We start from the raw sequence: 19,285 nt of genomic DNA, 5'->3' as shown, positions 1-19,285 counted from the left end.
GCAACGAAGACAGCGGGAAGGGGTATGACAAAATAAGAGATCATCATGCCGTCACTGCATACGCGTCGGGTTGACTTACAAGGCGGGATAAGGCACCGACAAGTGCGAATCAAACTCGCGCACTGAGGGTTCTGTACCACCACACAATAATGAAAGATTTACCAGTTTCCGGATTTTTTTTTTAATAAAATATGGCTTCCTGCCCAATTTCATGATAGATTTTCAGACAAACAACCAAGTGGTCTTATAACGTTCCCTTTTTCCTTTAGAGGTTTTTTTTCTTAAGCGCTTTACTCAAGTAAAGAATCTTAGTAAACTAATTACGTTTATAAATTAACAAGTATTTCCACTGAACAGAGAAAGTTTTATTTTACCTAATTACTTTTAATCAGAGCTTTTATCTGTAATCTTGCAAACCGAAGCCATTTTATAATCATTTAAAAATGCAGTAGAGAAGAAATCGGCACACTTAAATTGTGCGAATCAAACCCTTGTCAATGCATCTCGTTCTGGTCGAACAGGTTCCGTATGAAATTCAAAATAGTATATTAATATATAAGTAGTTGGGGATCGAAGCCTGCGCCCGCGCATGTCCTCGCCCACGATGCTTGCCGGCCATTTATTAAGGATGTTCAGACATTCGTTATTGAAATAAATTGTATTGCCCGTAATAATATGGCGGCTTGTAATGATATTTTGAATGGTTTAGGGTATGGCTGCTATATAAAGATATTGTATGGCGGTCTGTGCGTTACTTCATAGGAATAAATGTGTTTTCAGGGTATATGTAGGTATGTCAAATTATAAGCTATAATGTCGCCAGGTTTAAAAAAGCAATATTCGGTGAATTCCACGAAATTTCCACCAACGAAAATCGTAGATATTTTTATTTTTTCTTATGATATAGGTAGGCGGACGGACGAATTTTCACCTGATGGTCAGAAGTCATCACCGCCTATAGACAACGGCCCTTCAAATATTATCCATTCCTTTCATCGCCAATGCGCCACCAATCTTGGGAACTAAGATAATGTTCCTTGTTGGGAAGTTATGTACCTTGTGCCTGTAGTTACACTGGCTCACTTACCCTTCGAACCGGAACACAACAAATCTGAGTAGTACGTACTTTGGCAGTAGAATATCTAAACCCACCATTATTGGAAATTTGAGCATAACACAAGTCAGTGGAAATCTTTATTTTTCTATTCTGATCCGTTTTTTATTTATTTATAACTCCAAAGCCAGACAAACAAAATAAAACTTAATATACCGTTTTTATCTTTTATTATTTATATACATGTATAAATATCAATTAAATAATAACCGATGTCCGTGAGATAAAAACTGTTTACCATAATAACTACGGGTTATAAATAGCTCCATCTCTGCTTACAAATCCGCGAATAACTTAAAAAAAGTTTGCAAAATTGGAACATTACTATTACACAATGAAAATCACATTTCTTCGGTGAGACTAAGTTTTTATAGCTTAGTATAAAATACACAATTCTTAACTAGCTCCATTCTTACTATTGACAATGAACTAAATTTCAAATTCAATTAGAGATTCAATGAAACGGTATCCATTCAAGATTACTTTCATTTTGATAAAAACCGTCCGCTTCGAATCTAATTCCATCTTCAAAGAAAACGGTTAAAGTAACATTCTAAAGTTATTTCTTATTCACACATCGTGAAGTCACTATTCACCGTGACCGTTGGTTTAAGCTTCGTACAGATAAGCTGATAAAATTTAAAAATTATCATATTGTAAATTTAGCCGTAAAGGGGGCCAATCTAAGAACAAATTGTCAGCTTAACGCAATCGAATCGAAAAGTTATCGTTGGCGTTCAGCTGTTTTCCTATTCAATTAACACAACGATGTAGTTGTTGTTCGGTTGAAGTTGGATGATAATATAATTGAGATCGTATCGTTATCGATATAAATAAGTATAGTCTATTCCAATGGAAGAAGGAAGAAAGATAAACAAACCTTAGATTTACATATTTCATCGGATTTGTTAGTAACTCAGCTAAATTATGCACTACTACGAGTTCATGATTTGACTGTTTGTAATTTTTAGTCGAAGTTGGATCGGAATAGAACCGAGAACGTTTCATATCCGATAGATTAAAGTACAAAATAACACCTATGATCTCCCCTAAAGGTCCCCTTAAAGTTGAAATCTTCAAAAACCCTTACTTAGTGGATGCTTACGTTACAAAGTAAACTCACGTTCCAAATTTCAGCTTTCTAGTCGGCCCGGCTTAACACGTGTACAATTATGTTAAAGAACACATAAAAAATATATTGCTTTTTTAAATTTCCGGCTAGGAAAGTACTCTACGGTATTATATTATGCATAATTATAAATCTTCCTCTTGAATCACTCTGTTTATTGATGGAAACCGCATTGAAATCCGTTGCAAAGTTTAAAAGATGAAAGCGTATTGACGGCGGGGAGCCACTTTGTTGTATCCTATGTAAGGATATAAACATAACATAATAATACTACAATTTAAGCCAATAAATTGACATATATACACATTTTATAACAATAAATAAACAAGCGAATGTCTTCTTAAAATTGCAAGTTTATGTATAGTAGTAATAAATAATTAACGCCAGAGACAGTAGACAGACACACACAGAGTTACTTTCGTATTTATAATATTAGTATAATATAAACTTTGTGTTGATAATTTAGAATTTAAAATGCCATTTATAAATGCAGATATATGAAGATAGGACAATTAGTTGGAATATATTGTAATAAGTCTTTCGAAGGACAAAAGTTTGTTGTCAGATTCCTATGATTTTGATTTTTTGTTACTGAGACGGGTGTCTGTTTTTGTTATGTTATGTTAGTACGTTGAAAGTTCACAAATGCAACTGCATCATTGGTGAAGCAGCCACCAGAAATGTGGGACCAGTAAAAAATTATAGAATATTTCTGCCAAGGAATTCTCCGTAGGTACGATGTAATTTTTTCTTTCCTTCATCAAAACCGAAACTCGATCAGAGACATCATCGTGTTTATAAATATCATTTCTCGTATATTTAAATTATGACATCGACTTCAAATCACAAAAAATAAGGCGTGTTGTTTTTAAGGGAAATAAATGGGTGTGAGGGTAGAACAAGAAGAAACGATTAATATTTACTGTGGCAAGTAATTCTCCGATGATTATGAACGAAATCGTGTCGGCTCGTAAATAAACTATATTTGTAAATATTTGTGATGCATTACTCGAAGTATACAGCAAATGATACGTTGGGTGGATGATATAATTAAATATGCAGGGATAACATGGCAGCGGATCGCGAGCGATAGACAAAAATGGAAAGACTATGTCCAACATTGGGCCACCAAACAAACCTGACGTTTTTTTCACCAAACATTGCAAAAAAAAATACAATTACAATTTATATAATATCATTAGAAAATCTGACATTAAGTACATTGACTCTTGATTAATCTAATTAATTTTATTTTATTAGTATTGTATAATTTGACGAAGAAAGAAAAACAATATGTAAATTGGAAATTGGGATTGGAGATAAAGACTATTATATTTTATTTAATCGAATTTGATATGGTATACGCATTAACGTTACGCCTAAACACCGCTTTATATAAAATAAATTTGCATGCCACACAAGACGTTACTTTCACGTGCGTTGGTGAAATAGAAATCGCACGGCTGGGTCAACATTGTTTACAATTGTACTTGTGACCGGAAAATCATCAATCGACTCCATTATTTCCACATTTGACATTGGCTTTGACATTGACAGGTCCTCAATTACAAGAGAGAGTTCATTGACATCGTTTCTACTCAACTACGAGTCAATCAAAATCTAAATTTTCTTTACTCGTGTAGCTTTTGAATCGTCATGTTGCAGTGTTGAATTAACCTATAAGAACCTTAGTAGTTAATTTTGTCCATATTTTTAATTACAAAGTATGTCAATTAAATGTATACGAGTGGGTCTTACGCGATACTTCGTGTTTATTCAACAGACTTTTTAGGAAATTCCAAACCTATGACAGGTTTTGAATTCATTTCATCGTAACTGCCAGTCACTCATCTACATTTGGCGCGAAAATTATGGAACCTTTTTTAAATTAAATTTTTAAAGTCAAATAGTATTCGTTCAGTTAGAATTGGAGTTTGTCGATAACAATTTATTTAATTTTTGTTTACGTTTTTAATTTTTTTCTCATACAGCTCTCTAACCGGCCAGTACCTATTATCCACTATCTAAAATTTATTAATTGTTAAATCGTAACAATTTAGTAAATTACAATCATGAATGCTCTTTATTTTTCTGCACATCTACAGATACTCTTCAAAATGAGACCATAACCGATTTTTTGTGCAGCTATCGTCCCGTAATCACTGGGACAGAAATACGCTATTAAAATATAAGATATGTTACATATCCTGCCTAAAAATATAATACTGGTAAAAAAATCCGTATAATTATTTACTCTTGCAAGTAATATAAAATTTATGACGTCATTAAAACAAGGCGGCCACTAACCAGCACGGTGTAAATTTTTTATATTAATACTATTTTAATTTTAAGACGTTTTGTACTACATCTTATATGACGTTTTAACGAACAGAGGTTATAACTTAAAAAGTGATTTTAAGTTGTTTTTGTTTCGTTTATTGTTATGAGTACTTAACAACGAATCTTCAGCTAGGGCTGCCATCGTTGTTAAAATAAAATATCTAACAAGCGTTTTTAAAATCGAAACGAGACATTAAATTAAATAAAACTTTACTTCGAACTTTGCGGAGTAACAAACTGTGTTGCCACTAAAATAATAAATAAAATATTTTTTGCTGAGTATTTTTTATTAATTTTGTCAATTTTTTCGTCGCTTTTTTATTTTATTTCGTAAAAACAGTTAATCAGTCTATTAATTTATTTAAAATTATGTCTAATCACTTTTTAGTCGCTTACAACCCTAAGCATACTTTAAGCAGCCCTGTGTCCAGTGAAATGCTTAAATCATTAGCCTTTATGGTATAATGATTCTATGGCATCCATAAATTATCTCTGCTTATTATGGAATCCATAAAAGTAAATGGTGTATGTGTGTTCGTTGATTTAACATCGCGAATTTATTTTTACATAAAAGAAAAACACGGGTTAAATGTTCTGAAATTAGTACCTTACAAAATAATACGTCTCCGGGTACATATTAAATTGGTATCGAGTCCATTCTTTGGTAAACCCACCTCTAAGCTATCGTTAGCTCTTTCTCAAGAATGTCATAAAAAAGGATAGATATATATTTATATGTTCGCTTCATAAATTCGCTTCTATATTGAGTAATTCATGTTTTATTTTCAATCATATTCTGCTACGATTTTACTTCAAACTTGTGTCTGAGCGAACTCATTCCTTAACACGCTTTTCCCACCCGTGGGATATTCACGACATTCTCTTCATAGTTTAGTTAATTTCAAGTCTAGACAGTGTCATTATTGGTATATTGGTATTACTTTTAATATTATAATACATATTTATGAAATAGGTAGACGGACGGATATATGGGTCACCTGAAGGTCAATGGTCCATCCACCACCGCCCATAGACCGCATTAAGGCTGGACTAAGATGAATTAACATAAGCCAATTAGCCTACAAGGCGGAACACAATAATACTAGGTATTGTTACAAGTTCCACCCAAGCGGTTTGCTCAAAAAGAAAAACATATAAATATCGTAGTATAATAGTATAAATTATAGTAATGTTTGACGCTGCACATGCACTCTGTGTTTTGATAGGGATATGGCCCCATTCCATTCACACTTCAAGGTTGATAGGGTTAAGATGAATGGTTCAATTGACATTAGATTTCATAACGTAACGCAAAAGGGCTCATCAAATAGTGTCGTTGATATATTTCGCCTAAATCCACTACACGAAATAAATAAAGTATTTATGGATGAGAAAGTTGAAATTCTCGTATTCTCTCTACTATGATATGGCCTTATTAAAGTGGCCCGCCCCGGCTTCGCACGGGTTCAATGCTGATACTGAATATACGACAGATTGTCTTTACAGACAACGTCCACAGACTTTTTTCATTAGACAATACACACCGCTATGTCCAGCGTTTTATATATTTAATGATCTTCGAAAATATTCACTTAAATTACATTCTGTAAAGGGCCATATTGATCTATATTAAATGCACAATGTATTTAAGGTACTTAATTGGATAAGAATTAATGCTGTATTGCTTAAAATCGTTTCCGAATCAGATGCATAGTCTAAAAGACTTAGCGTACATACGGCGGGAAGCGACTTTGTTTTATACCAAGTAGAGATACACTTAATCTAAAGTAAAAAGCCAAGGACAAACCACCATTAAAACAGCGTAGACACGCAACGCCAACTAAAAGGTACTCTCGATTTAAATTTATTTTAAGCTTAAAAAATAATTGAAAAACTTTATCGTTTTAGATAAAACTAGTGAATGTAATGTCGGCTAGAGATATTATATAAAGGAAATAATAACTTATTTCTTCTTGTTTTCGAAAATGCACACATATACAAATGTTCCTCCTTATGATAAATGCTCATAGACGTGTTGGTGCTATAAGAAATAATCACCAATCCTTACATCACCAATGCGCCACCAACATTGGTAAATAAGACTTGGCGATATGGCCTAGTATAAGCCCGGCTGGATGTGTGACTCATCATATATTCCATCACCAAGCTGTAATAGTAAACCAGTGGAGGTACAAGGGACATAACATCTTCGTTTCCAAGGTTGGTGGTTCATTGGCTATGTAAGAGATGTTTAATATTTCTTACAATACCAATGTTGGTGTTGGTAACGATTTGGCCAATTCATTGTTAACTAGCAAACCCCTGCGGTTTCTTTCGCGGTTTCTTATATTTTGTCATATTGATTGATCGTTTATGATCTAGACCACCGAAGCAATCAACTTGAATGTGTGGTCTAGAGGCTAGATTTTAGTGGGTATTCCAGTGTACCGGGGCGCAATCGGCGTCCAGGGCACCGGCGAGTCCCACATAGCCCCCACTTCCACGTGGGGAAAACGCGTAATGCGTTTTTCAGCCAGTTCCATCGAGAAAAAAATAAGTCGAAACTCTATGGATTGGTAAAGTTCTCATGGCAGATTTAGACCAAACCTCTTTTCGAGGGAGACTAGACCACTACACAGACCATGTTATTAAGCTTAATTGTATGCTCAAATATAAGATTTTTTTTCTCCCTAAAAGATTTTTTTGCACAGATAATTAATAGAATATAAATAAATGACTCTAATAAATTTAATTTAATCGGTTAGTTAAATTACACAATGTCTCCAAAATTGTTGAATAAAAATCTACTTAAATAGAAATTACAGCGGCTGCTTGCAAAATGTTCTGCAGATATAGGATATGACAAACGGATATACGATGCGAAACTATAAGAATAAACATACCGACCGCAAAATTAATCATAATAAAGTAAAAAAATACAAATTTAATATTTAAAAATTCTTTAACCAGAACAATTTTGCCATTCATAATGGAAGACAGCAATGTTGCCACCATTAAAAAAATCTAGTTTAATAAATCACACTGAACTTGAAGACACAGTAAACGCATTTAGCAAGAATCCGGAACGCTATGCACGACATTAACTTGAGAACCGTTGAAGACAGTTGACAAATAATTGTATTCTACTGAGAATTTACTTTCCAAGAATTTACATCTATACGTGAACGGGAAAACCCGGATCATTTAAGAATTCCTTTACATCAAACTGATACAAGAATCATACAGACTTTTTTAATTAGTTTGGTAATATATTTAAACCAATTTGTAATCATATTATAAACCTGTATATTTGAGATGTAATAAATAATACAAAAAATCGTATCAAATATTAGACTTTTCATATTGAGTTTTAGTGATCAAATTAATAACTATCTTCGTCGTAGCGTTATGGTAAATTAATTACTAGTCGTCTGCTATTAGGTATAAAAAAGCACCCCATGTTGTTGTATGTAAGTTCAAACTTGTTTCGTTTCATATTTCATCAAATTAGGTTTTGTGGTTTGGCTGTGAAAGAGCAACAGACCGACTGACAAACAGACAGACAGTGTTACTTTCGCATTTATAATATTAGTATAGATAATTTTTCTCAATATTTGGCTATCGTATGTAAAACCAGACTATAAGATTTTGAAATTGTCAACAAACAAATAAACTCTAAGACTTTGAAATAATAATATAATTATAAAATCTACGCGAAATCGCCCACAATGCGTTTTCATCGCATATCGTTTATTAATAACTACGTCGTATTCCATATTTAATTGCCTTGATGTATTTTAAAAATTCCACTTTTAAAGTTTTGATTGAATGGAGTTAAAAAAATGAAGGGATCTTTTAATATATATTTTTTTCAAATTTCGAACTTAGTCCGCTTTTGCATAACGAACGCCTTCAAATTATTACAAGTCATTGTGTATAGTTTATACTGCAATTTCGTATTGATAACGAATTACTTTACTGACATAATTTTAAGTAAACAAAGACCTCTTAATTTTAATAATAAATACCTATTATTATACCTCAATTAAATTCCCAAACTTTACCAACAAATTAAAAACTCTAACCCGTATTTGCGTCTCACTGTACGTTTACAAACCTGTAGATCGCTATACTAATGGAGTTCCCTCGTCGCCGAGAGCGCCGCAAGCCATTTTCTAACTTCAATGGGGACACGAAACAAGCGTTAAAAATCGTTCCTTGAAATAAACACCTTTTGAGGATTCTAGTCTAGTATTTACCGCAAGGACAATTTTAAACTTTATTTCAATGGTGAGAAGGTTAATAATGTTTAAGCTAATAAATGAAACACTAATGTTAGTTTCTTGTAAACGTACCTAAGATATTATAATTATGTATCACTCTCAATAAAGATTTATTCTAATGACAAACTATAATTTATTTGCTATGTATAACTATCATTTAATATAATATATATCGAGTACCTAATTCCAGAATATATTAATGAAGCGATATAACTTATCACTTTATTTTATAGTTTATAGCATCCTATTTATTTCAACACTTACCACGTCTAGTAGATTAGTTCATTTATTGCGTAGCGACATCTAGCGATACCTTGTGAAGTTAATTACCATTCTGTCTATTACAAATAAAAATAATATACAGTATTTATAAATTTGGATTCAAAGTCAGTCAGTCAGTCAGTCTTCTTTTTTCGAATGTTCGATTTGATGATGCCAGAAAGAGAGATCATTATTTACCTAAACACCCGACGATACTGATTATTCCTTTTTTTAATTAGTATAAAGGCGAACAGAAACATTCTTATATCACCAATGCGCCGCCAATCTTGGAACTAAGATATTACGTCCCTTGTGCCTTTAGTATTTTGTGTATGTATTAAATCAATATAAATTTATGCGTTATAAATAATATTAACAAATATTTCACATCATTTCATATAGAAAGGTAATAAATTCTTAGAGAGTGGGATCGATATTAAATTTACAATAAACTGCATCGTGCAAAGCATTGTGCACAAGAGAAAGGATTTATAATAAATATTTATTATTTACAATACTTGGCAGCTTAACGAAACTATAATATTTCTTACTAGGCGTTGCCCGCGTGTGAGTTCCCTGTGTAACTCTAACAATGTATAGGCACAATTTTATGTTTATCTGTAATAAATATATATGTTGTCTTTAGCGTGAAGGCTTCTGGTGTAATTCTATTGATTCATAATAAGTGACAGAATAAAAGTTTCGTAATATAGAGAATATTGTAAGTAAACACTTGCGGACAATTGATGATGTTATGTTAAAACCAATTCCCTATTATTTCTCTTAAATAATTCCATAGTAGATTTTAATTTAGCCATTGTTTACTAGTTGTATTTAAAAATCCAATTTAACGATGACACAGTGTCTTTAAATGCCCTATAATAAGTTACATGTAAAGACTAGCTGTAAAACAATGATAGCGCATTGAGTTATTATATTTTGGTAAATTGAATTAACTTCATACAGATAAATCTGTCATACCAACAGTCATATAGAAAAACTGGAAGTGATAACTATTCACAAGTACATATAAAGTAATATAAAAATAATAATAACGACGGTTAAATTTTTAAAAACTTTTATATCTATATAATTAAAATATAATTAACTAAATCTATAATAATTATTTATACCAATATATAATATTATATATATTTATATTAAATCTATAATAATTTTATAAATGTCAAAGTAACTCTCTCAATCTGTCTGTCTGTCTGTTACCTCTCCTGGCAAACCAATGAACCGCATTTAATGAAATTTTGTATGAACCAAACTGAAGCCCTACGGCAGGATATAGGATTTTTGTGCCTATCACCAGACGACCATCCCTTAAAATGAAGCCGCGAGCGACAACAAATATTTCATTTATTTATTGTTCGATATTTAAATAAATGGTAATCGCGTATTTATTGGCCTCAGGCGGACAAAGCGCCAGACTGTATCAATTTGCTCAGATATTGCCTCTATAAGGATCTCGTGTTATCAAACAATAGCTGCTTTATACGGAGATAACTTTAATGGCGTTTAAATTCCGACTTTACGCATTTTATTTAACCTTTAACATCCAAGTCTGACTTTATGGACAAAAACTATGAAGATGCATTTTAAGATAGTCCAATGGTTATATTATAACACGTGATTTATAGCCGAAGAACATGGACTTAAGCCGATGTAAGCATTAGAAATGTCCATGTGAAAGTAACCCAAAAATGTCCACGTCTGAGCCTTATCTCCTTTTGAGAAGGCTTGGAGCTGATTCTACCGTGAGATACACATGTGGCAGATTTTTATCCAAATCATGCAGCATTCGTCACAATGTATTCCTTCACTGCTATAAACGAGATGAATCCATAAAACACATAAGCGATATAAAAACTTCACGATTTCACGATCTACAAAACTTCAGGATCGATAAACTTAAAATTTACCTTGGTTATTCCTTTTAATTGAAGTCGGAACGGACAGTTAGTATATTTATAAATAAAAATGAAGCACATAGAAGCTCTAGGAGTTTGAAGGCGCAATCTTCCTTTAATATTAATATGTTCTAACCACTGGGATACCTCGGCATTTAAGCTTCACATATTTGGTGTGCAGTTGACTTAACAAAATTAATAATTTATGAAAGCGTAACAATTCCCTAGATAAATGAACTATTTCAATTTCTCGCCGTTTTAATGGCCTCATGAATACAATGCATGGCACGCCGGGATGTTTTATCGTTTTAGATCTGTATGTGGGGCTTTTGCGTGTCTCCACGCAGTTGTTTAATAAAAATAAGCTCTTAAAGGTATTTAACGCCTTTGTTTTATTCAATTTTCGATCATGTTTTTATTGTTTGAACGTTTAATGCTATCAGATGGAGCACGTTATTGTCTTTTAATTAGGTTTATATAAAAATACGTATATTTGGTTGACGATCAATCATATAAACAAGTGAAGGCTTAGGCGTAAAAAGTAAATAAAGGCTAAGGCGTAATGTCGTTCTCTGGAGTTAAAAGTTTAGCCCCTGAAAAGCAAAAGACAGAGAGACGGAGTTACTTTCGCATTTATTATATACGAGTACGTATAGGTTAACCTTTTACTACTAATGATAATATTGATAATGATGATCATACATCGGTGATTAAATCACAAAAATGTATTGATTAAAGTAACTTCTATTACTGGCTAATTTTTTTTACTTTTTAAAGTTATTTTCATTATAATCTATAGATCTAGATTACTTAAGCTAAAATTAGACATATACACTTTACAAGTACTTATTTTTTTGTGTCATTAAGTGGAGAATATTATTGTTATATTGTTATTGTCTGTCATCTATAATAAAAGCGAAATGTAATACGATTTCGTTCGACATGATCTGTGAAAGTATTTAATCGTTTAGCCGCAGGAAAGGAGTCGTTCTAATGATACTTTCCTCAATTATTCTCTGTCATTGTAATTTATGAGATCGCTTAAAATAATCCGTGATGACCCAGCGGTTAGACGAGAATCTTAATCGATGATTCTTAGTTCAAATCCGGGATAAGCTAAGCGGTGCTATTCCTATTCATTAAGGAAGCCAAGGAAAGTATTATGAGGAAATGCAAGTGGTCAATGATAATCTGGCACGAGAGTCCATGACAAACCGTATTGGAGCAGCGTGGCGGAGTTGAAGCTCCAAACCTTTTAAAAGTTAGTAAGAGAGAATAGACCATTGCCCAGCTGTGGGATATTAACTGGCTGTGACTTGTTTTTGTTTTAAATTAAGCGTATAACTTCATTTTAAATATGAACAATTCCTCACTTATATTATCATTGCAATTGTTTCGTAACAATATATTCGATGTAATGCAGTCGCCATCAATTTTAGATTGAAAGGACGATTTTTTATTATGTTATTTGTACTTATAGATAGTCAAAGAAAAAACCACCGATTCTTAAAAGGTAATACTCGGATCGAGACCGCAAAGAACTGGCGAACGAAACCCAGCGAGTTTTTGTTAATATTATGATGGTTTACAATTTTCAATATAATTAAACAATAGTATAGTTTAGACTAAAGCCTAGGATATTAGAAGAGACATTAGAATAATAGAAGCCTATTTAGAATAAAGCCTAGTATAAAATTTGTTACACATTCGAATACCATAATTTTTCCCTTTTTTTCCTTCAATAATTTGTCATTTGTAAGAAAGAGACAAAGCCTTATGTATACAGCTATTATAAATAAGGCTAGTTTTTGTAACGAAACGTGTTTCAAGATTTTTTTATTTAATTGATATTTTTATATTCTAGCTGCGTCATGGTGTGACGGAGCAAGAGACGCTTCCTGTCCTCGCATCTGTGGCCCGACACTGCAAGGAGAGCCCGTGTGCGCCACAGACGGATACATCTACCCGTCACTTTGCGAAATGAGAAAGAAAACTTGTGGAAAAGGTAGGTTTCAGGTAGCACTGCCCTCTTGATTTATTTATGTTATGATATGGTGGTTATTCTCAAGTGGTAAATTAACTAGGTGATATTATGGTGATATTACAAATTCAACGTTTACAATTGTCGAATTATGAGATTTTTGATGTGCAGATGGCTTGTTTCCCTTCAAAATGGTCGTCGAGACCAAAATCGATCAGATCATCATCATCACTGGGTCTCTCATATCTTGAATATAAATGATATTGAATCCAAAGTAATGTAATCTCCATAAAGTTTATTTGAATATTTCGTATAAGGTCACCCAAACGGGATATTAATATGGACAGAGCAGATTGCACCAAGTTCAAATTTTCGGGTTATTTTTAACGATTTGAATTGTGATCAAAACTATATTTTCATCGCGAACAACTTCTGTTTCATTACAACTAAATTCAGTAATTTCTACAGAATTGGGGTATATTTTAGTGGTGACAGTGATTAATTATTATTTATATCAATTATTCCAGGTGTGAGATTAGCTCCAGATCAAGGCTCCTGCTCCCGTGCACAGGGCTCTAAATGTGAACATCGTTGCACCGGCGAACGTGACCCAGTGTGCGGAACCAATGGACGAACTTACCTAAACAGATGTATGCTACAAGTAGAAATATGCAGGTGAGAAAATTTATTACACTTTAATGTAAAGAACAGAAGAAAATTGGGCAATTGCCTTTCTAAATAAACAAGTTAAAGCACAATATTGTTTAATCCGATTATTGTTGATACAACCGTAGAGATTTGTGTCTGACTCACATTTTTGTGTATTTAGTTTTTTTCTTCAACTAGTTTTTTTCTCGTTACTTATCAGAAGCGAACATCGTTAGATGCGATATTGTCAAACTTGTTTGGATGTATCTATTAAATGATTAATTTAGAGAAAAGTGATGAAGACATTAAAATGTAAAAGTTGCAAAAAAAATCTTGTTATTTTTATAGTGATATGATTAATAAGAATAATAATGTTTTGATTTGTTTCGGTCACGTCGATCAATATCAAGGGAGACCAGCCAACAACGCAAGACAAATTATAGTGCACAAATGTGTGAACAAACATACGTGCAGTCTGTATCCCCTCACTCTCATAATCTGATGGGTCGCCAAATCTCACAGGACCGGAAAGAGTTCACGTGCAGGACCAATGATTTTTTTCGTGCTTTCCGAGGCAAGGGAGTGCACAGTTCCCACTTCCAGATCTCACACATTTTTACGATAAAATCAATGAATTGTTATTTTGTTAACATGGAAATTATTTAAAACGATTCTAAATAGTCTGTTTGTTTCACTGATAGAGTTGGCATTGGTTTGTCTCATTTGGGAGCTTGTAACAACATCAGCGCACACAGAGAGAACTGTCCAGTCGACTGCTCTCAAGCGCCGTTTGATGGACCCATATGTGGATCTGATGGAAATGTTTACAAAAGCACTTGTCAGATGAAATTGCTCACTTGCGGGTAAGTTGGAAGTATATTTGACATCTCCATCTTCTCCTTTATTTTTATTAATAATAATAATAATTATTGTTATTGCATTATTCCCTTCACAATCAACTTGGATGATTATAAAGACCTGATTCGTAAATTTAGTAATCTGTATTTCAGGAGACATTTGTTTCCATAATTATTTACGTATCGTATCAGAACAAATTATTGTTCGTATTTCTTCTTAGTTACAGCTTAATTCAGCCTATTCACCTTTTGTTTATATCCTAAAACATGTTGTAGTTTATTGTCACTTTTCTTAACTGAATATATGTACTGACGGTTTATTGTATCCAGATCTCTGCTCTGTTGTCTGTTTTGGCGGGAAGCTATTTTCCATTTTTGAATTTAATTTAACGTTTAAGTTCGTCCGTTTTATAATATAGAAAATTTTCAGACAAGGCGTTGTAAAAACGAGTAAGAAACATTGTCAAACGACACGTCACTGTCGCGAATCATGCTGGAGAGCATCTCGACCAACTTGTGGTTCTGACGGGAAGCTGTACGCGAATGCTTGTAGAATGAAAGCAACTAACTGTGGGTGAGTTACTAGTTTAGTATTTGTAGCAAGAAAAAATTAAAACATACTTTCGTATAGTTACATCATTGTGTAAGATTCGCTGTGTTAATTATAATTCCTGTGTAAATAGTTTTATTTATTAATTGATATCAGAAACTCAACTGGAATATTCCCAAATGAAATTAAAAAATTGAAGCATAGCAAAGAGTGATACATCGTCACACATACATACAATAACACAGTCAATATTGAAACTACACTACGAGTAAATGAAGACAAATGTAAATAATAAAAAAATAAATAAAGATAATATCACCAACAAAAATGAAAATATAAAACTCTAATATTATCACCCATTAATTTGGTTTTTATTCTTTAGGAAGTTCTTCAAGCTATTGAGGATTTGGTTGATAATTTTGATGTCATGTAATTTGATACTAGTATTAAACGTCTAATGAGATCCTACCTATAGTAGGTTCTCATTAGACATTTTTAAAGGAAAATTAACTGTGTGTGAAAAAACTTAATTTTAAGTCAATTATTCTGTACATGTCGTTGAATAAACTAATACCATAAAGCTGTTAAAATCGAAAATCTTTATATCAAAATAGTCTTAATTTCATCAGAAATTATAATTCCTTTTCAAAATGTTTTCAGAAAGCACGTCTTCGAGGTACCAATGGCGTTCTGTGTATCTCAAGAACGTACGTCTGGAGGTGATTCCTGTCCTACCGACTGCTCTGGACAGAAGGAAAAGCTGGTCTGCGGATCCGATGAAAACATTTATAGGAACGAGTGTGAAATGAAAATGCTAAACTGTGGGTGAGTTGAACCGTTGAGCCTGTTAAAGTCCCATGCTAGTCTTAAGCTTTCTTTCTTTGTATGTTTGAACTTATTTCACATCGTTGCCTTATTGCTGATTGGTTGAAATATGCACATGTGGTAAGTTTTCATTTTGTGCATAAAGGCTTCACTGCAGATATACAGTTCATAAATTCAAACATACTATAAGACCTATAAGGTCTAGTTATTACACAACTCAGAAATATTTCAGTCTTTACGTTTACAAAATATTAATTTGCATCGTTTTATAAATTATTACAGAGCAACTAACAGGAAGATCGTGAAAAAAGTCGACATGGATAAATGTAAGTCGAAGATGAGTAAGTGCCTCAAAGTGAAGTGTCCCAGTGAGTTCGACCCGGTTTGCGGTACTGATGCCAACGTGTATACCAACCCTTGCCTCTTGAAGGTTGCTACTTGCCTGTAAGTTTATTATTTATATTCGGTCCACCATGAAATTTAATCTTACATTATTATTATAAATCGACAAATGAACAAATCCAGATAAAACAGTGATTAAAAAATATTCTTACCCTAATATTTGGAATTCATGAATTTAATCTTTTACTTTATTTTTTTTAATTCCGTTTAAGCTAACTGTCATTTATAAAAATTGATGTAATTTCACATTATTCTATATCGATAATATATATTACAGGAAAGGAGTACAGCTGGCACACTTTGGCAATTGCACATTGCTGCCAAGAATGGAGACCGATTGTCCTGAAAACTGTGATAATGCACTTGAACAACCTCTCTGTGGATCTGATGGAAATGTTTACAAGTCAGCTATTTCCTTGTTCAAAATAAATATAATATTCAACTACATAGCAATACTCTCAAATAATTTTATTCGAATTTCAAAAAAAATCAGTATTTCGAAATTGGACGTTATATTTTTTAATTTTGATTTAGATCAAACAAATAATGTAATTATGAAGAGTTCTTTCAATGTATAACTTTCCAGATTGTATTGTAACAATTATCACGACTTTCTCCATTTTCCTATTACGTAACGTACTTCTTAAAATATTAACATTATTTGGCGTTTAGAGAAAAGATGAAAAGACATAAAGTTGGAGAAAAATGACTGTAAAGTTGGAAATATTTTTGTGACGAAGGTTTTTTTAATTCACAGATCAGAATGCGAACTTCGTAAACTTACCTGTGGTCAGCACGTCGTCTCAGTTTCCGCAGCACATTGCAGGACAACAGCACTCTGTCATGAAGAATGTCCAGAGACTCCGGCTTTTGTATGCGGATCTGATAACAGATTCTACAAGAATGAATGTATTATGAAGAAGGAAAATTGTGGGTACGTTGGCTGAGTACATTATCAACGAGTCTTAGAAAAAAAAATACATTTTGTTAAAATATTTATTTAATTTTATTAATATTTCAAATGAATATTAACCCGACAAATAATACATATTTTGTTAAATATTTTCCTCCCATTCATATATCGAGTATATCGAGTACCAGGAGATCATAAAGCTGTGATGTTTTTTTAGGAAGCACGTCTTCGTAGTACCTCTCAAGCGCTGCCTCTCGCGCTTCCAGTACTCAGGTTGTGCACGCGTTTGCCCTCCGGAATATGATCCTGTCTGTGGTACCGACAATAAGACTTACTCCAATCGATGCTTCTTGGAGATGGAGAATTGCAGATCACGGTTTGTTATGATTATTTTATTTAAAAAAAGTATTGTTATAAAACACAATTTCAACAAAAATAAACCCAGATAAAGCGGTAAAGTATTGAAAACATATCTAATATTAACGCTTTCCTTTCCTTACAGAAGTCTCGTACAACAGAAACATTTGGGAACATGCACGGATCCGATCGCAGAGGAACCGAAAAACTATCTTTATCGATAAATTACATCCCTAACTTATAATAGTTAAAGTCATATCAACATATTTCGCTTTCACATATCGATGCATTTTGGACTACGCGTCCACTTTAAAATTAGTGCCAACATAAATAAAATAAGCTATCTTTACTCGAGTAGAGACCAATGTAAATTGTCTTCCATTTTCGATTGTTTGTCATTTTTATATCGGTGTATGTCAGTACAAATGTGTTCAAAATGGCGGCTAAGCGTCACAAAATGGCGCCAATCGGAATTTTATAAAGTGATATTTAAGTGTGGAATTGAGTAGGTTGAATGAAATAGTTTAATATTTTTTTCAATGCTTTCGTTATTTATAAATTATGTAGTCTAATATATACTTAATATGTAAACATACAGTAAAAAACATGTCAGTAATTGCATTTATAAATAATGATAGCTCTAATTTGCATTTAGATTTTTTGTTATCTGTGCATTTAACGGCAAAATTGTTATTCTATTTTAGCATTATATAAAATAAGATAGGTTTAGAATCCTTTAATAAGATTTGACTGTTTATATTTATTGCTTTATTTATTATCTGAATAGTTAGTGAGGTGTAAATAAAAATAGTGTTTGACGTTCCGCCATCTTAATTTTTGAACTGAAACTGTCACAAAGCATAGATAAACTACAAGATTTACTTTTAATTATTTATTTTTTAATAAGTTTAAAGCCGACCATTGTATTAAAATCAGTATTATAATGATTTATATAAAAAATATAATGGTTGGCGTTGTGTATTTCACTTTAGAAAATAATCATCGACGTTTATTATCGTCGTGATTATTTTCGTTACTCATGGTATAGTATAAGACTTTTTAATAAATATTCCCCATATATTTCCAATCATATTCAAATACTTGATGTATACGGTGTCTTAACAAACCATAAATAAATGAATTTCAATAATAATGACTTTTTTTTTTCCTTCGATGATGATTTATCCTTTGACGGGATGTGAAAAATATTTAATTTGTACTTTATTAGAAGTCCACTTCGTTATTTACGCTTTCAACCTTTGATTTTTTTGAAAAATAAATGAACTGTCAAAGTGGAGAATGCGGTGAAAAAATTATGGCCATCGGTTGGCTTCTAAGTACACGCGCCCCAGTAAAGTAACGCGACACTCTACCTGGACATATAAATATTCGTTTAATAATAAAATATAAACCAATTCTGTCCACACTAGTCACACGCACCACCGCAAATTGTGACGCTATCAAACCGTGACAGGATTAGTCGAGTCCAGATTTGTATAAGCTTCGATACGATCTCAAATTTGCTTAGCCAGTTCGCTCAATATCGCTTTGTTTGATCAAAAAGTTATTCGATCAAAATATTGGCTTATTCATAAAATAATGGACACAAGAGTCGTACAATGCCATTAGTAAACAGAGTGTGGACAAGAAAAGCAAATATTTACCTTATTGATCTCCTTTGATGTGTATCTAAAAGCCGACAAGAT

General features: G+C 32.6%; 1 protein-coding gene across 1 annotated transcript in view; it reads left to right on the top strand.

Annotated features, from left to right (window-relative positions):
- The window catches only part of LOC113399501 (serine protease inhibitor dipetalogastin), a 78,028-nt gene extending 59,296 nt beyond the window's left edge, over positions 1-18,732 (top strand). The window contains exons 3-12 of the mRNA XM_026638645.2: positions 12,911-13,051; positions 13,555-13,702; positions 14,377-14,538; positions 14,963-15,106; positions 15,743-15,907; positions 16,190-16,351; positions 16,587-16,712; positions 17,067-17,243; positions 17,440-17,598; positions 17,725-18,732. Of these exons, the coding sequence (XP_026494430.1) occupies positions 12,911-13,051; positions 13,555-13,702; positions 14,377-14,538; positions 14,963-15,106; positions 15,743-15,907; positions 16,190-16,351; positions 16,587-16,712; positions 17,067-17,243; positions 17,440-17,598; positions 17,725-17,803 (1,463 nt within the window). The 3' untranslated portion in view covers positions 17,804-18,732. The remainder of the gene's footprint in view (positions 1-12,910; positions 13,052-13,554; positions 13,703-14,376; positions 14,539-14,962; positions 15,107-15,742; positions 15,908-16,189; positions 16,352-16,586; positions 16,713-17,066; positions 17,244-17,439; positions 17,599-17,724) is intronic.
- The last annotated feature ends 553 nt before the right edge of the window (positions 18,733-19,285 follow it).

The sequence above is a fragment of the Vanessa tameamea genome, chromosome 25, assembly GCF_037043105.1.
Source record: "Vanessa tameamea isolate UH-Manoa-2023 chromosome 25, ilVanTame1 primary haplotype, whole genome shotgun sequence".
Lineage (NCBI taxonomy): Eukaryota > Metazoa > Arthropoda > Insecta > Lepidoptera > Nymphalidae > Vanessa > Vanessa tameamea.
Note: the sequence above shows the minus strand (reverse complement) of the source record. Positions and strands in the feature narration are given on the sequence as shown.